At 38.3% G+C, this 18879-nt stretch overlaps 1 protein-coding gene across 3 annotated transcripts in view; it reads left to right on the top strand.

The window, feature by feature from the left end:
* Window positions 1-8044, top strand: part of cbfa2t3 (CBFA2/RUNX1 partner transcriptional co-repressor 3) — a 79375-nt gene extending 71331 nt beyond the window's left edge. For 2 of the 3 annotated variants that reach the window (XM_067452073.1, XM_067452059.1), the window contains exons 11-12: window positions 2695-2885; window positions 5413-8044. In XM_067452073.1, coding sequence (XP_067308174.1) covers window positions 2695-2885; window positions 5413-5763 — 542 coding nt within the window. In that variant the 3' untranslated portion in view covers window positions 5764-8044. The remainder of the gene's footprint in view (window positions 1-2694; window positions 2886-5412) is intronic. The other variant, XM_067452066.1, reaches the window with a different exon arrangement.
* Window positions 8045-18879: the final 10835 nt, after the last annotated feature.

Genomic DNA, 18879 nt, shown 5'->3' with positions numbered 1-18879 from the left:
AACTTCCGGGTTGGCCTACAAAGTGACGTCATGACTTCGGCACTCTATTGCTCATGCCTCTTGTGCTTTGATTGGTTGAAGGACTATCCAATTGCGTAAAGAGTTATTTGAATAATGCACGTTGATCACACCTCTTGTGTAGTAGAAAATACAGAGCCAGACAAGCAAATAAGCTCAATTTGCCGGCTTTAACTAGCTTGTAGTCTCTATAGGGTGATTTCACACTTCTTCCAAGTCATCTCAATGGCAAAAAGTGTCTCAGTCACCCTGAAATCACCCTTTGTATAGCTCAAATTGAGAAAAGACCATTTTTTACAACTTACGAGATTGTCCGACCTCCTCACTCACTTTCTTCCAAGCAAGATCCTTTTTATCCGTTTCTAAAGTATGAAGATGTATCGTACAGCTCTGGGTCTCCACATATGATTTTGTCCTCATTGTCACTACTAGAGCAAGCTCCTGATTGGTTATCGCGGCACGAATATCTGGCCAAGTTCAGATTTTTCAACTCATGCGGTTCACCCGAAACGTCCAATTCATGCATAATTCTTTGCATTGACTTAACATGTAAATCACTCGCGCTTAATGCTTTATTTGTGTCTGGTGTGAACACAACGTTAGTCTTCACACATTCGCTGGGGCCGTACTTCCGCCTACGCCTCTGAAGCCCTTCCTTTGAAACTGCATTGATTTGGACCTTCAACTGTTGGTTCCCATTTAAATGGAGGGACAGAAATATCTTAATTTGTGTTTGAAAGTTAAACGATACAGAATTTATATTTTTATAGGTGAATTATACGTTATAAATACAGCAAGCTGAGCCTTGGCTAAAACAACTCTTTATCACACATCATATCGTTCACATCAACGAAACACATCGTTGCATTTTTATATCGCAATATATCGTTATACGATGTATCGTTACACCCCTACTTAATGAAGATCTTAGTCAATTTGTTTCTCAGGTGCATCTCCTAAAATCTCTCGTTCAGACAAACGAGGCAGTAATTAACACGGAGAAAGAGTACAGAACTATAAAACATAATGTGGATAGCATAGATCAGACTAATCATCAATAGTCTTGGAAGAATTTGATGGAAATGTTTAGGCTGGCAAATCAGACCATCGTTTGACGAGCCTTTTCCAGAGGTCAATCTGAACACTGAGAGGTTACTAGGATTTCATAAACTGGTAGTTTTGTATCTGAGAAATAATTGAGATATTAAAGTGGTGTCTGGATTTCTTACCTGTGAGCGCCTCGATTTGGATGTCCTTATGCCTTTGGTGGGGCCTGAAACGTAGCAGAAAGAAAGAAATAAACCTTGAAAATTACATATCCCTGTGGGATTAAAACGTTAATATTGCCGCCCCATGTTTTCCATTATGTGCCAATTGCTCTAGCATCTGCTCCCAAGTCTCCTTGATAAAAATTAATTAAATTTGCAAACTAATTTTAGTGGTGCGTGCTCCGAGTCTGATTAAGCACTCTGTAAGATACAGAGAAATTGGTGAGAACCAGAAAGATGAAGAGAAAAGCAAAGAAGTGTAGAATGAATGAAATGAGGAGATGTGTGTGGGAGGTGCGGAGAGAACAACCCGAATACTAACTAGCTTTCCAGCTGAGACAGTAGTGATGTAGATTTGGAAACACACACACACACACACACACACACACACACACACACACACACACACACACGCACTCAGTCAGTCAGTAGCCGGAGGCACAACTCTATAGAGGATTGAATGGAGGGTATGTTATGACAGATATTTATGATCGGGCTCCTCACAACCAGCTTTCTAGAGTAAACACACTATGGGGGCAAAGATTGTAGAGCCCAGACATATGAAAAATATGCAATAATGTGTGTGTGTGTGTGTGTGTGTGTGTGTGTGTGTGTGTGTGTGTGTGTGTGTGTGTGTGTGTGTGTGTGTGCCCCCTGCAGCATTAACGGAACACAATATCCTGACAGATTCTTAAATCATCCACATATTACGCTGCAAAAAATGCTTTTCTTACTTAGTACTTTTGTCTTGTTTCTAGTCCAAACATCTAAAAATTCTTAAAACAAGAAGTATTTACTAGACAAGCAAAAGTAATTGTCTTGTTTTGGGAAAAAATAACTCAAAATGTTTTGCTTTGAGTTTCTGCTTATAATAAAATAAATAATCTGCCTATGGGGTAAGAAAAATAATCTTAATTCAAACAGAAAACAAGATTATTTTACTCACCCCATTGGCAGATTATTTAGCTGTGTTAGATTTCTACAACATCCGTACACACTCACACCTGAAAACACGCAGACACCAGCAATAGAAACAAATCTGCCTGAAGTTGAATCCTGGTTTTCCTTCTAAAAGGAGTGATTTAGCCTCAGTATTGAAGCCACGAGCTGAGCTCTGCCATTTATCCACCAATATTTAATCATACATTGTTAGGCAAGCTTGTGAACAACATTTTCTAATCGACTATCAACACTGGAAATAATTGTAACCACTCTCCGTTTGGATGAATTATTAATATCTTATTTTTCTGACAGAATGTTTTAAATCTTGGATGATGTACATCTGTTTGGAGATATGAAACATGCTGAAAGCTTTGAGTGCCTCAATAAAGGATGTTGAGAGGAGCAGCAGTGGTCTACAGGGATAGTGTCTTATGTTTTTCTCTTGATATTTCGTGCTCGTTTTCAGAGGAGGCGGTAAATGAAGTGAAGCGGCAGGCCATGTCGGAGCTGCAGAAAGCGGTGTCGGATGCGGAGAGGAAAGCTCACGAGATGATCTCCGCCGAGCGATCCAAGATGGAGCGAGCTTTGGCCGAGGCTAAGAGACAGGCCTCTGAGGACGCACTGACTGTCATTAACCAGCAGGAGGACTCCAGTGAAGTAAGTCACACACAGTGATGCCAGTAACGCGATACTCTAATCTGACTACTTTTCTCCAGTAATGAGTAATCTAACGCGTTACTATTACCAAACCAGTAATCTTTTAATTTCAACTTAAAATGTGTGTTGGCAAAAACAGTCGTCCTTTTATGTGTTGAGGCGGCGGGTGCTGCCAGAAACTGCTGAATGTAACCAATAAAGTAACTTGCAATCTTATTTAGTGACTTTTAAAATCAAGTAATCTGTAAAGTAACTAAGTTACTTTTTAAAGCAGTAATCAGTAATCAGATTACTTTTTTAAAGTAACTGTGCCAACACTGGTAACACACATAACCGATGCTGGGAATGATGACTAACAGAGGCCATCTAGTAAAGTTTCAGTGACATTATTACATTAACTCTTTCCCCGCCAAACACGGAAATTTCCGTTATTTGTGAGAAAACGCTTCCAGGCCAATAACGGAACTTTATACTTTAATGTTAAATATAGTTTTACTTTATTTATGGACTTTATTCCAGTAGTCGGTACCAATACCATAACATTTTACGGTGCTCGGTACCAATTTCGGTACCACAGCTAAATGTTGTTTTTTTTTACTTAAAAAAAAATATATATATATATATATATATATATATATATATATATATATATATATATATATTAAATGTATTAAGTTTATTATTTATGATGATAATCATAAATAAATAATACAAACATTTAAAGGCTGTCTCCTGTTTAAAAGTAAATATAAAAATACTTTAAAAAAAGAAAAAATCAATGATCTAGGCATAATTTTAATTATTATTAGTGGAGGCGTATTATTATTAAATAGAGACGTGGCTAAATCTACTGTACAACAGTAGCCTAATATATTCTGTCAATTTTAAAAAAATTAAACCGCACTTTTATTTTGATGGGTTGCTGTGAAGAGCTTTGAGTGTCTGTGTTCATGATATGACAGTTTTCTCAAATTAAACAGTAAATTCTCATGAAGTGACAGTTTATGCGTTCGTGTCGAGAATATTGCTATTTTTACCGAAACCCTTAAAATTTTGATAACGCTCATTAAGGTTTTGCAGATACTGTTAATGCTTAAGCAGCAACATTACACACTAACTAAAGTTAAAAAAGTCAAATCGCATGCAACATCCCTTTTAAAAAAAACCCTCTTCTTTAACCTCTTCTATACTTTTTGATATATATCAAATCGTGACACGAGTGTATCACTACTAGGCGTGTGCACGAATATTCGAATAGTTGATCTGTAATTATTATTCGAAAGCTAAAAATACTATTTGAATTTTACTGCATTGATTTGCTGGCTGTAAATGCAGTAAATCTGTGAGAAATCCCTCTAAATCTCGCAGTTAAAACTAAATCCACTTGGTGGCGCTGTGTAGCTGGTAAATAAGTTGAGTGCATTTCAATCAATTCACAATGTCGTCGTCTGCCTCGCGATGTGTTTGGAATTACTTAGATGACAATTGAAAATGATCTTACAATATGGAGTTACTTTTGATTTTTTTTTAAATGATTGAAACTGAGTGTTCATAATATCACCACCACAACAAGAATCACATCCAAACACCAGCCGAATGAGGAAAGAGTCCATCACTGCGTTCACGAGTGCGGGTAAGCCCATCTCTACCCCGAGTGAGAGCGAGATAACTTATAATAGCAAAATGATCTCGAGACAAATGCTTGCTTTAACGTTTGTTAAGGGTTTAAGAACAGAAAACACAAAGTGCTTCACTAAAACTTAAATGGACTGCATTTATATAGCACTTTTATCCAAAGCGCTTTACATTTTTGCCTCACATTCACCCATTCATACACCGACGGCGATGTCAGCCATGTAAGGCGCCATCCAGCTCGTCGGGAGCAGCTGGGGTTAGGTGACTTGCTCATGGACACTTCGACACTTGGTCAGGTGGGACCGGGGATTGAACCACCAACCTTCTGGTTTGTAGACAACCTACATGAACCACTGAGCCACTGCCACCCCTTCACTTAAAACTTCACTTAACACTGTTATCTTTGTCTCCGCAACGTCTGTCAGTGGCACGTTTTCTCCAGAGAAAACTTGTTCTATTGCTCTGGTACCGATGACAACCATTCCGACTTATGTGTGTGTGTGTCTGTGTGCGTATGTACGTTCTGCACAAAAACATGGCGCACTCTGATTTATTAGTGTTTTCCGCTCACGCTGCTTGAGCTTATAATGCTTTTTTTCTTTAGGCATATTTTTTTACGCATACTGTTTAATGTTTTAAAACCATATATAATGTAAGCATGTTGTGTGCATTGCCTAATTTTAGCTTGTTTAGAAATGGTGACGACATGTTGATTAAAAAAACGTCTCTAATGTTCTCAAAATACCTAATGTAAATAAACGAATATTCGATTTTTATGAGCCCAAATATTCGAATACAATATTTTGGGAAAATGCCTATCCCTAATCACTACACCCCTATTGTTTTATCATGGCACAGATATTGATATTTACTGGTTTGGCAATGATAATAGTCTGTATGTCTCCCGCAGAGCTGTTGGAACTGCGGTCGCAAGGCTAGCGAGACGTGCAGCGGATGCAACACCGCGCGATATTGTGGCTCTTTCTGCCAACACAAGGACTGGGAGAAGCACCATCACGTATGCAGCCAAGGCATGCCTGGGGGTGGCGGTGGACCAATTGGGACACCATCCACCACTTCATCCAGTGCACCACCCACACATTCGGAGAACACGCCTCCAGGCCCGCTGTCCCTGGTTGGGCAAACCATTAGCAGTGGAAGTCCTAAGGAAGCGAGCTCCAGCAATGTTTCCCGCTCAACCACTCCGGCAACTCCAGCTTTGATGGACTCCTCGTCCCGCTGACTGACGAACCCCAAATCCTAAAACCCCGCGCACCCAGCCACGTCTATTGCTGCTACAGCATCCTTCATCCAAAAAACAAGCTGAGGAACCGCCACCATTCGTACCAGTCCTCTCGAAAAATGAACTACAGCAACCTGGCTTTCACACATCAAGCTCTGGTTTTTAAAATCTCCAAATAACCCCAGCTCAGATTCCTTCACAAAAGGGTCTAAATTCAACATGAGAAGGGGATGCCACCAAAAAAGCCAGGGAATAGTCATGTTTTATTCATGCATTGCTTCAACACCCTTTAAGTGAGGTGTGAGAACTGGAGTTGCACTGTACTTTAAACAAGTGGGACTATATATATATAGTTGGGATTCCTCTAAACTGTGGGACACGAGCATGAAAAGCTTCCACCACAGAGCTACTTCCTCACAACATTGCGAACATTCGTTTTTTTGGCTTTAATTAAAACAAAAGAAACATCCAAAAATCCAAAAGAATCATAATGATGATAATAATAAGAAGAAGAACCTGTTAACTACCTTGCTAGCGAGCCAAGAAAATCTACACCAGACTCACCTCTCTGTACTGACGTGAACCCAAATGAATTCAAATGATCCAAACCTTTTTATTACACTGCCAAAGTTACTAAGCACTCATCTTGTAACCAAACGCAAACAACTTCACCTCCTCAGCAGTAAAAGCCAGCCTAGATTTCCACAGGCTGTGGAAAGATGGCATGGTGACTAGACACTCAAAACTTGAGGAACGCAGACTTTAGCCCCATCTCTACGGGAATGGAGGGTCGCACCTGGGATGTTTAAAGCACGTCCCCCAATCCGCCGCAAAAGAGAAAGGACATGAAATAGACAGAAAAGGCGAGGATTAGACAAAAGGAAAGACGAACGGCAATGGAACTGCCAAAAAAACCTCAATGGATTGTACACTAAGAATGAGCCTTTTCTTCTGAAACATTTTGTTCGCCGAGACATTTCATTTTGTTGTACGATTTCGCTCCCTCGTTTTCCAAAGCATGACAAGACTGTAGAGACTGGCGTAGACTTGGTTCTCTTTTCTCTCGCTCTTTCTACCTCCCCCCGTCCTCTATATGTTCATCCCTTTTGTCTCCTGACAGAAAGCAGATATCCACGAAGGGATCAAACGTTGCTTGTAGATATTACTTTGTTTCTGGATGTCTCTGTCTTCAATATCTGTACCCTGAATGAGGAACGCGATTCTTGATTTGTCTTCTTTTAGGTTTCAGCCGAACGTTGGACAGAAAAAGACACTCTTAACGGGAGACTGTGTTGTACCTATTGTTGGATTTGTTGTATCAATATTGATGATGAGACTCCTCATGTAGAATATTTTATATTGCTCGCATTGTAAGACAGTGAGAGAACGGAGGTGCAATATATGGAAAGAGAATTCAGCTACTGAATGGAACCTCAGAAACGGCCCTTAGGGTACCTTATAATATAAATATACAAATATATCTAAAATTACCACAGTAAATTAATGTGAATGTACATAGTATTTAAAAAAGAGGTCCAAAAATGAGTTTGCCAAATAACAGAAACCTTTAAAGTATAATGTCTAGAATTTAATTTCTCTCCATTTGATCTTTTCTGTCTGAATGACCATTTTACAACGTTTGTTGTAACAACGGAGATGTTCACATCACTGATCGTGTAGAGGACTCTGCTGATTGCTTTTGTAGCCATAAGCGTGCCAATAAAAACGGCATCGCTTCAACCACACGCCAAACCACAATATACTAATCTAGCTCGCCCCGCCGAGGAGTTCCCACACTGGGATTTTGGAAGGGGAAGCCGCGAGTCTTTGTGAAACATTGCCATCCTTTGGGCCAAAGTGTCACTGCAGTGGTCCAATGTGTAATTTGCACACACATATGCATGCACATACAATCACAAAACCAAACCCTCGATTATCCACCAGAGTCAGGCAAACACTAGAAAAGGTTCTCAACTGGTTTTGCTCAAGTACCCAGATTTTTACTTTTGCACTGTCAGAAAAAAAGGTACATTGCTGTCACTGGGGCGGTACCCTAAGGTTCACACTGCAAGAAATGCTTTTCTTACTTAGTATTTTTGTCTTGTTTTTAGTCCAAACATCTAAAAATTCATAAAACAAGAAGTATTTACTAGACAAGCAAAAGTAATTGTCTTGTTTTGGGACAAAATAACTCAAAATGAAGAGAGTTTTTGCTTAAAATAAGATAAATAATCTGCCAGTGGGGTGAGAAAAATAATTCAAACAGAAAACAAGATTATTTTTCTCACCCCATTGGCAGATTATTTATCTTATTTTAAGCAAAAACTCTCTTCATTTTGAGTTATTTTGTCCCAAAACAAGACAATTACTTTTGCTTGTCTAGTAAATGTTTCTTAATGTAGGAATTTTGAGATATTTACACTATAAACAAGACAAAAATACTAAGTAAGAAAATATTTTTTTCGCATTGCAAAACCGAAAAGGTACTAATATATATCCTTTAAGGTCCTAATATGGACTCTTAAAGTACTGATATGTACCTTTTAAGGAACTAATATGTACCATTTGGATGTACCTTTTCACTTTTGTACCTTAGGGTACTGCACCTTTTTTCTGAGAGTGTGGGAAACAGGTTGTGAGCCATCCAACATAGTACCAAACATAATATTTTAATCTTGAAAACAACAATAAAAGCCGCTGTGTGCACTTGAGCAACATTCATGTTCGTTAAAGGTAAAAATACTTAGAAAAAAACACCCGTTTACAGCCTTTGCTTTGGTCAGTTCTGAATTTATAATGCCGATTACGTGGCGTACCTCTGATATTGACCAAACTTGGAAGGCCTCATTCTACTTTGGTGTTGCTTGATGGTCTAGTTCATCACATTGCATATTCAAAATAAGGTAATATATGAACTGAACATATAAGCAACGCATAACCCCACAACAGTGGGCTACCAAAACACAAGTCTGATGAAGTAGGTCTCTCTCTCTCTTCATTTTTAGGAGGATTTTTGATGAACCATCCTCTCTTTGCCTACTAGCTACCTCCTGTTAACAAATCCAAGACAGTTTGTGCTTGGAGAATCAAACCACTAGCAGACATGCAGCTCAAGCTATCCAGGGATTGTGTTTCCCAAAGCCAGGGGTGTCCAAACTTGGTCCTTTAGGCCCACTATCCAGCAGAGTTTAGCTCCAACTTGCCTCAACACACCTGCCTGGAAGTTTCTAGTATGCCTAGTAAAGACCCTTTCACACCGGAGGCGTAACGAGAAAGAGAAACGATTAAGCTAATATTTCACGTCAAAACCATTCACATCAGCCGCGACACGGATTTGCGACGTTTCAGAGCTCGAACATTACAAAACATTCACGGCAACAACTGAGAAAACACGGACACTTCTTTAGTCAGTGAAGACGAGCTTTTCATTTTATATAAAAGACCGAGAAGAAGGTTTTGGGTGCTCCCAGTCTTAAAGAACAGAGAGTCTGAAGGGGAGTCTGCTAATCTCATACAGGAGATAAAACTTTATCATGCCCGCTTCTGCACTTACTTTCGAAAGTGGGACAATTTACGGAGATTTAGAGACGGTAGCAGCGCATCTGACGAGACTAACACACACTTCAGGAACCAATCGATCCGGAGCAGATGTTTCCAGTTGATCACAATGGAAACATTTAAGTGCCACAGACGTGCTGATGACAACATGTTCACTTTCCATAATCGCGGACACAAGGTTATTTTCCCCCATCTAGCGGTGTAAAGGTTTATGACCATCCAGTGAATAATAGTTTCTGTTCCTCTCAATTCTGATTTCGTTTTAACTCCTACGGTGGCCGATTTAGTCCAAGATTAACACGGCAATCCCCCTCTTCACATTCGACACGGTGCCATCGAGTGTTAAAACGCGAAAGGCAAAGCTTGAATTTACGGGTATGTCCCTCTTTGGCTACTGTACTTTCAAGATGGAGAGGCAACATGGCGACCGGCATTCGAACCCCTCACCCGTATGTATTTTCAATGGCATATTATAAACTTACGAGAATACTTTAAAGAAGTAAATATACATTAATGAGCACATATATTTTTGAAAGAACTAAGTTTAGCTAAGAATAAACTACAAAAGTTACACAGTGTAGCTTTAAGTTATTGCTGTCTGTAGCATACAGTGGGTTATAGTTATAGTTAACTATATCTACAGCTGTAATCTCATGACAAACGCGTGAATAGCTCGTGACATTCTCTGGACATTTCGTCACCTTTGTTTCCTTGTATGTGATTGGTTGAAGCCGTTTCTGTCGCCGCTAGAGTAAAAAAAAAAAAAAAAAAATCGACATCGAAGCACAAAAAATAAATGTCGTTTTTTCACTACAGCACATTCGGTGTAGCCTGACAAGCCAGACCCACATCAAGATGTTTGGTCTGGAAACTCCCCATTGACGGCTCAATCTGAGGGGCGGATAAACGGTTGTCTTTCAAACTCCCTCTGCACGCGATAGGATAGCGCTACACCAACCAGAGCAACGACGGTGAAGCAGAGCTTGTTGACAGATTAAGTGTTTGTTCTTTGTTCTTTTCTCAGAGAAAAGCCTAACTCCAAGTCTTCCAGATTCGCGGTCAAAGCTGATTTGAAAGACCGCCGTTCGCCAGTTTCTGTGTTTACTAGAAGCACGCAAACGACCCTCGGCCGTCGTCATTATGGCCCCGCCCACCGACTTTATACACGATGTGATTGGCCCGACAAGAGTTTGGCGATTACAGCTCAGAAGGGTATTGAGAGTTGCTAGACGACAATCGCGGGCAGATTTCTAGGGCTACATTCGGTGTGGAAGCACTCACTACACACACAGCTGATCAAAAAATAAAACCATTGCGCAAATTATTAGTGCGTCCAGTGTTAAAGGGCCTTAAGACGTTGATTAGCAACTTCAGATGTGTTTAACTGGGGTTGGAGCTAAACTTTGCCGGATAGCTAATCCGGGAGTAGGATTGGACAACCCTAGCCAACTATGGACGCAAGTTCTGTGGTCACCAATAGAGCTCAATGGGTCTTGCGACCATAGTTGGCGAACAATGCTTTTAGGAAAATTTCAGCGAAGAAATCTTGTGTTACTGTAACTATTCTCAGTTCTCAAGAATGTGATAGTTACCTTCAAACGTCTGTGCCATTAAATAGGTGTTAGTATTCAGGTAGCTAGCTATAAACAAGATTCTTTCCAAACGTTTGCTCTACCATGACTTAAGTTTACCTGACTGTAGAAAACAGGCGCCCCTTGTGGCAAGAATTATCATTCTGACACATTCAGAATTGCAAAATGAGCTTGAGTAGAATGTTTTGAGCACTGAACAATAAACATATCTCATAAATATCCAAAATGATAAAAGCACAGACCAAAGCATAACTTCACACGTATAGAAGCCGTTTGGACGTTCAGTATCGCCTAAAAAGGCAGAAGTAACGTGGGTGACCGTCTATGCCCGTAAACCAAAGTGTACAAATTACCATGATAAAAGCACAAGATGACAATAAACACATCTAGGGAAGCGATCAGTCCTATAAATCCAAGCCGGGGAGTTTCTTGGCATCCAAAGCATCAGATTACAAATGCTTCTAACATTTAAACCAAGATTTCATTGTGGGAATGCATGAGTATGAGTGAGATTCTTTCTATTAATGATTTTGCTAAGGGACTTACTTGAATCTCCAGAGCTTTAAAATAACACCATTTTGCAAAGTTTCAGTAGAGAGCTCCCATAAACTCGAGCTTTGCATGTCTGCTAGTCCAGAACTCATACAAGCATATGTTTGCAATATTTTTGGCCGTTCTGTTCCTAACCGAAACAAAAGCATCCAAATGCAAAATGCATCTTACACTGTGTGCTGTATTTCTGCTGTCATTCGGCATATCGAAAGACCATCGTTCTCAAAATATCAAATCTCTGGATTCGGTCAACATTTGGCCTTGACAGTGGACCCAAATTGGGAAGCTGTTTTGTTTAAATGTTGACATGGTGAGAGAGAGAGAGAAACTACATCCTACACATTCAGCAAAGTAACATGAATGCCTAAGGTTAACTATTCAAAAATTACAGGAAGATAGGAGAAGGTTTGCCAAGTAGACCAGCAAACCATTTTAAGCCATTGTAATAAAACATTCACTGCAAAAAAATGCTTTTCTTACATCAAGTATTTACTAGACAAGCAAAAGTAATTGTCTTGTTTTGGGGGAAAAAATAACTCAAAATGAAGAGAGTTTTTGCTTAAAATAAGATAAATAATCTGCCAATGGGGTGAGAAAAATAATCTTAATTCAAACAGAAAACAAGATTATTTTTCTCACCCCACTGGCAGATTATTTATCTTATTTTAAGCAAAAACTCTCTTCATTTTGAGTTATTTTTTCCTAAAACAAGACAATAATTTGTACTAGTAAATGTTTCTTAATGTAAGAATTTTTAGGTATTTTGACTAGAAGAAAAGCAGTTTTTTGCAGTGTTTCTACACATCACTAATGTTTTATTTTCTTGATTGCAACGGTACATCGTTTTTTATCAGAGAACAGGCAAGGATGTAGTAGTAGAAACCTTACACTACTGTACAACTGAACATTACTCTGACATGATAAATGCCATAACAGCAAGATATATATTTCTGTACTAGCAAAGGCTTGGTTTGATACACTGATATACTGTATTGTGCAATACATCATTACAGGAGAAGGCATTGTTTCGATAGGAAAGGTTGGTTTGTTGGTGTGTTTTCTTGTTTTCTCTTTCAAGGTCCTGTTATCATTCTCTAGATGATGTGAACTGTGCCAGGAGAGTTTTATTTATTTATTTCTTGCATGCTCTTTTCCCCCTTTTTGCAATTCCCTCACCCTCTCTTACTGTGCGCTTTGTTGGACATGTGACGCTGTAAACATTCTGAATCAGGTTATTGTCTGTGTTGAGATCTGCGTATCTGTGTAATTAAAAAGACAGTGAAATATGACTAGTCTCTGAATTCGTTTTTTTTCTTTCCCCAAGACATTTCTCCACAACATATTCACCCCAAAATTAAAGGAGCAGCTCACTTCAAAATGAAAATTTCCTGATAGTTTCCTCACCCCATCTCATACACTCAAAAAAATGATTCAGGCCCTTCATTGATAAGACACATTTAAATTATGTTACTTACTTTACCTAATTTAATTAAAGCTACACTGTGTAACTTTTTTAGTTTATTCTTAGCTAAAATCACTTAGTTCTTTCAAAAATATATGTGCTCATTAATGTATATTTACTTCTTTCAAGTAATAATGCATTCTCGTAATTTTATAATATACCATTGAAAATACATTAGTGTTGAGGGTTCGGATGGCGGTCGCCATGTTGCTCCTCCATCTTGAAAGTACATTTGCCAAAGAGGGACATACCCGTAAATTCAAGCTTTGCCTTTCGCGTTTTTACACTCAATGGCACTGTGTCGAATGTGAAGAGGGGGATTGCTTGAGGCTGCTATATGATGATGGAGGATCACTCTTTAGCCCCTTTCACACTGCACGTCGGACCCGCAATATTCCCGGAGCATTGCCGGGTCGCCTTCTGTGTGAAAGCAACCACGTCCCGGGATTGATTACCGAATTCGACCCGGGTCGGGGACCTAGTAACATTGCGGGATATGTATCAGAGTCGCCAAGGAAGCGGAAAAGAGAATTAAGACGGCAACGCGACGGGCAAATCAACAAGACAAAAGTAAATACTGGAGTGGCCTTTCCAAGGTGGAAAGAGCTCATGAGGAGCAACGATTTTAAAAAGAACGCCAACGTTGCCTGCTTTCTTCTCGACAGGTAATATTAATTCCGCCTATTTGTGTATATTGGAAGTTTTATTGTTGCTTGGCTAATTATATCACGGTGTGCTGTGCATAACACTAGAACGACGTCTAGGATAGTTTTCCTCGCGTCAATGATGAAAAAGTATTGTTTACCTGTAACATAAATCCGTGTTCTATGACGGATAACATGAGATTAATATTTTAATTGCATTATAATTAGTTTGCCTTACGCTAGTGGTGTCGTACAATATACAGAATAACGATAGCACTGTTAAAAGTTCCTTTACTAAGATTAGCTTGCATTCGTCTGGGAACCTGATAGCTGATGTTAGCAATGAACTGGTTAAAAATAACGACATTTTAAAATTCTATTTTACAGAGATTCATTTGATCATAGATCATTTGGCAAATTAAATAACTGCAAATTATACGTTTTCAAAAATTACCTCATCACTTGAGCTGAAGCAACACTCACCGAAGAGGTCGAACTGGAAGCCATGACTAAATCGGCCACCGTAGGAGTTGAAACGAAATCGAAATTGAGAGGAGCAGAAACTATTATTCACTGGATGGTCATATATCTTTTCACCGCTAGATAGGGGAAAATATCACACAGTGGAGCTTTAAGTTGTGTCGAATTGTGTTCAATCAGCCTAAGATATTTAAAACTGAAGTTTACTTCATTAATTTGCGTTAAAACTACAAGAATTATTTGTGCTGGCATAACTAACTGGGCCGTGGATCTGTAGTTCCCAGCATGCTTTGCAAAGGACTGCGCTAGGAGAGAAAATATATGGAATAAAGTGATATTTTAGGTGTTTTTCAGTGAAAGGAAAGATGTTATTAGTTTATGTTAATGTTTGTAGGACATTTAGAGGAGTTTCTGTAATTTTGTGGTTAGCATTATGCAGGAGAGTGTGTGTGTGTGTGTAAGTGTGTGTGTGCGTGCGCTTATATACAAATTCATTGGATGGAATTCCGGCTCTCAATTATATATTTTTAGTTTGTCCAATGAGTTAATTTTGCATTTTATTTTTAAAAATATGCATGTTGTTATTTAATTTTTTTAAAGGAAAATGAAATTGATAACAGTGTTCACCTTACATAATAAACTTTTATAAATTTAACATAACATCATTAAGTAAACGACACGTATAAATATTATGTAACAGTAAGCGCGTTTCCATTACCCTTCAAATTGCGCAAATTGAAATTGCGAATTGAAAATACGCCCAATGGAAACGCGGCAATTTCGCAAAAACTCCCATATATCGCAAACAAGTTTTTACGCTCTCATGAGGTGGTTTTTCAGGCGATTCGAAAAAGGACATTTTCGCAAAACTGCAATGGAAACGTTTTTTTCGCATTTACATGTCACCTGTTGCGGTGACGCATTGCTGCAACATAGGGCCTATATATTATATTTTCCACTCAATTGTGTCGTAATAACAAGATAATGTAGTTAAAAGGACATATATTTTCTCCTAATAAGGACTACAGGCTATATATACTGTAATTAAGACATATATTCAAGAAATGTATTAAAGCAGAATAAAGAGCTAGCCTATAGTTTCAGCCTTACTCAAAGGCCGAGGAAACAGGCCAGTTACGCACGTCAATCCATTCCAGACGATCTTAGTTTGCTTCTTATCTAATAAACAGGCAATTAATTGATGAAACATCGATCAAAATAAAAATACAATTTATACAAAACTAAATATATTTTTTAAGAAAGACTTAGAAAATAAAACTCGAAGTGATCAAAATCATGTGACGCCCCAGGTCTCAAACATATTGCGATTCTTACTCATGCTGCTAACTTTTCATAACCAACATATAAATTAAAATAATAATATTACAGGCTAATGTTTAGGCCTAAACGCAGTTAGTTTCGTAGTTAGGCTGTTTTCTTTAACCCACGGCCGATAAAAGCGCCGACGTTCTCATTTTTTCCTTCTTCCTTTAAGAGAGATGAAACAATTTACAATACTCTTGTCATTTTTAGCTATACAGATGAGTTCAAGACATAATTATAAACTATAAACTGTCTATTTTTATTTGTGGACTCGGGGAACTAATTATTTTGCATGCACTCACTCCAAACGCTGTCTTCATTTAAAAAAAAAAAATTTGTTTATTAAATGCCAATTTTTTCTTTTCCAAAGCATTTCTAAATTCAGTTCAAATGCCAATCAAACGAAATGTCTAGCCAAAATAACGAAAGTGGTAAAAATACAAATAAAACATTTGAGTTAACATGCAAATTCAAACATTTCGCTCTACTCTATATGCGTCAACCTGCCGCGCTTAAAAGGCGATCATTCTTTACAGATGATGGTTCGGTTTGGAGAGAAGACGAGATGGAGTTCTTTATTAAACTCATAAAAGACAATATAGGATTACAGTAATACTGGATTCTAAACAGAAATGCTACATTATCATGAAGACCTTGAAGCAGATCTGACACACACACACACACACACACACACACACACACCTCATATCCGTGCTGCTTAAGTAACCAAAGGGGCTTTCCTTGCCATTAATGCTTGGATAACACATATGTCTCCTTCCAATAAAAATAATGGCTAGTGTGATGGATGGGATATACAAACCTACCAAGTGCCATCATTTTGGACTGACCTATCGCGAGAGGAAAGTAATATGTTTTAGTCGCATAACTGCAGCTATGGAAACGCTGTCATTTCGCAACAGTTTTTTATCGACATTTAAGAAATATCGCAAAAGTGTTTCGCAAATCTGTAATGGAAACGCAGCTAGTGATAAATTGAAATGGCTTGTATTTACTCAAAGAAATTGTGCCAGCTTTACTTGTGTTCATGCACTGAAAAAAATTACTTGTTGAATGTACTTAAAAAATATGCGTCATGTGCACACAACTTTATTGAGCATTTTTTACAAATAACAATTTAGTTATATGAACAAACAAATTCAAGTAAAACTGGCACAATTTCTTTGAGTAAATACAAACCATTTGAATTTGTCACTGTTACATAATATGTGCCGTTTACTTATGTAAATGTTAAAGGGGTACTTCAGCGCTGGGAAGATGAATCTGTATTTAAACTGGGTCATCAATGCAGTAGAAATGTGAAATTATTTTTGAATTTGGTGTCTTCTAGACTGAGAAAAGACAGAAAATGTATTTTTGTCTCATGGGGATGAAAGACTACAATTCCCAGAATGCTTTGCTGCCCTGTGCCATTCCCAACGCCACCAACTTGATTACTGTGACTGAGTTAGAGAACAGAGAAGACACTACAATTAAAAACTGAACGTGTGTGTTCAATATAATGAGTGCAGGGTTCTTGCAGGTTTCAGTAAGTTAAATTTAAGACCTTTTAAGACCATTATGATTGAAATTTAAGACCAACACGACGCATTACTAAAAGCATTATAAATGATCTCAGAAACTCTCAAACATTTTATTTTTATTGATTCAGTTATAGAAACATTAAATAAACTCAGAAACTGATATCAAAATACTGAGTCCGATATTTTCACAAGGCGGTTTTTCGTATTCCGAAAAATTTGTTACGCACCGAGATCTTGCACACTGAGTCCGATGCGTATTAATGAATGCGTTACGGGGATAAAAACACAAAACAAGACAAAGTGACGTCTAGTGAGGATAATTTGTTTGTCCTGAGGAGATGTGGAGAGACTCCTGTGATCGTGTAGAGTTTCCCCTCCTTATCAAGCGGGATCAAGACCGACCGATTAAAAGTGTCAGTTTGATGCTTTCTTTTTGATGCAAATCTGATGCTCAGATTTTTGCTAGAATAATTTACGCACTTCCAAAAATAAATTCGACCTCACGTTATGTCAATCACGCTTGCACACTGCCTCCGAAACTTTCGTCCGTCAAAAAAAAATTTGGAACAAGTTCGATTTTCTGCGTTTTCGCATCCGTAAAAACGCATTTTGAGACGTTTTGACAACTCAGAGCCACCATACATATTATTCTAGCAAAAATGCTACAAATATTATTATATCACAGCTATAATTATAGCACATCAAGTCTCCCCTTACGAAAGGAAATTTACCAATATATTTTCTTGAAATATATTTTAATATATGGAATAATATATTGATGGCATTATAAAATATATTATATATTCATGCAATATATTGGAAAATATACAAATGATGGCCGCTTTCAATATATTGCAATATATTGGAAAATATAAATATTAAATCCCATAACGTTATATGTGAATATATTGCATGATATTTTCAAATATATTGCAATATATTTTTGTTTCGTAAGGGTCTGTAAAGCTCTGTCTGTCTGTCTGTCTGTGTGTGTGTGTGTCTGTCTGTGTCTGTCTAATTCACAGAAATTAGTGGTCTTCTTTTATATATGTCTCCAGTATCGCTAGAAAAGCATCAAACTGAGCCACTGAAACTGCAACTTTGAATCGGTCGATCTGGATAATCCCGCTTGATAGGGAAACTCTCCTCTCTACGCGATCACAGGAGTAGATGAACCCAATTTCTCCTCAGGACAAACAAATCATCCTCACTAGACGTCACTTTGTCTTGTTTTGCGTTTCTTTCCGTAACACATTCATTAATAAGCATCGGACTCAGTGTGCAAGGTCTCTGTGCGTGACGAGTTTTTCGGATCACGAATATGAAAAAACGCATGCGAAAATATCGGACTCAGTGTGCAAAGACCCATGTTCTTTGAAAACGCGCGTAGCCACAAGTGCAGACCAGACAAAACAACCAACCTATGACAGGGGCGGATCGATGGTTGGGCCTGAGATTGACATCTGCCCACCCAGTCAGATCAAATACATCAGAATACATTACGCTTAACCCTATTAGAATGCGAGTGTTGGCGCCAGCATATTAAAGCGCTATTTGACCGTAAATCCTCAACATTTGGCGCGCTTAAAAAATCCTTAAAGACAAATAGCGCTTTTTGCCAAAATAGGGTTTATTACGGTAATTTCTTGCTTTCCGTTTGCCAATCGCAGCTTTCTGAAAGCTGAAGGAAAAGTGTAAGGAGTAAAAATGCATGAAGCAGTCGGGTAAAGAAAACTAAAAGGTTTTGTTTCTGAACGGAAGTAAGTTTTAAGACTTTGGTAAATTAAATTTAAGACCTAGGATGAAAATCTGGGTGTTTTTAAGACTTTTTAAGGCCTTAAATGTAATTTTCTGAATTTAAGACTTTTTAAGACTTTTTAAGACCCCGCGGGAACCCTGGAGTGAGTCCCCGCGCGAGTATCACAGCACTGAGCACTAACTGCAGGAGTGATGAGAGCTGAGGT

The sequence above is a fragment of the Pseudorasbora parva genome, chromosome 1 (assembly GCF_024679245.1).
Source record: "Pseudorasbora parva isolate DD20220531a chromosome 1, ASM2467924v1, whole genome shotgun sequence".
Taxonomy (NCBI): Eukaryota; Metazoa; Chordata; class Actinopteri; order Cypriniformes; family Gobionidae; genus Pseudorasbora; species Pseudorasbora parva.
This window is presented reverse-complemented; position numbering and strand designations above follow the sequence as displayed.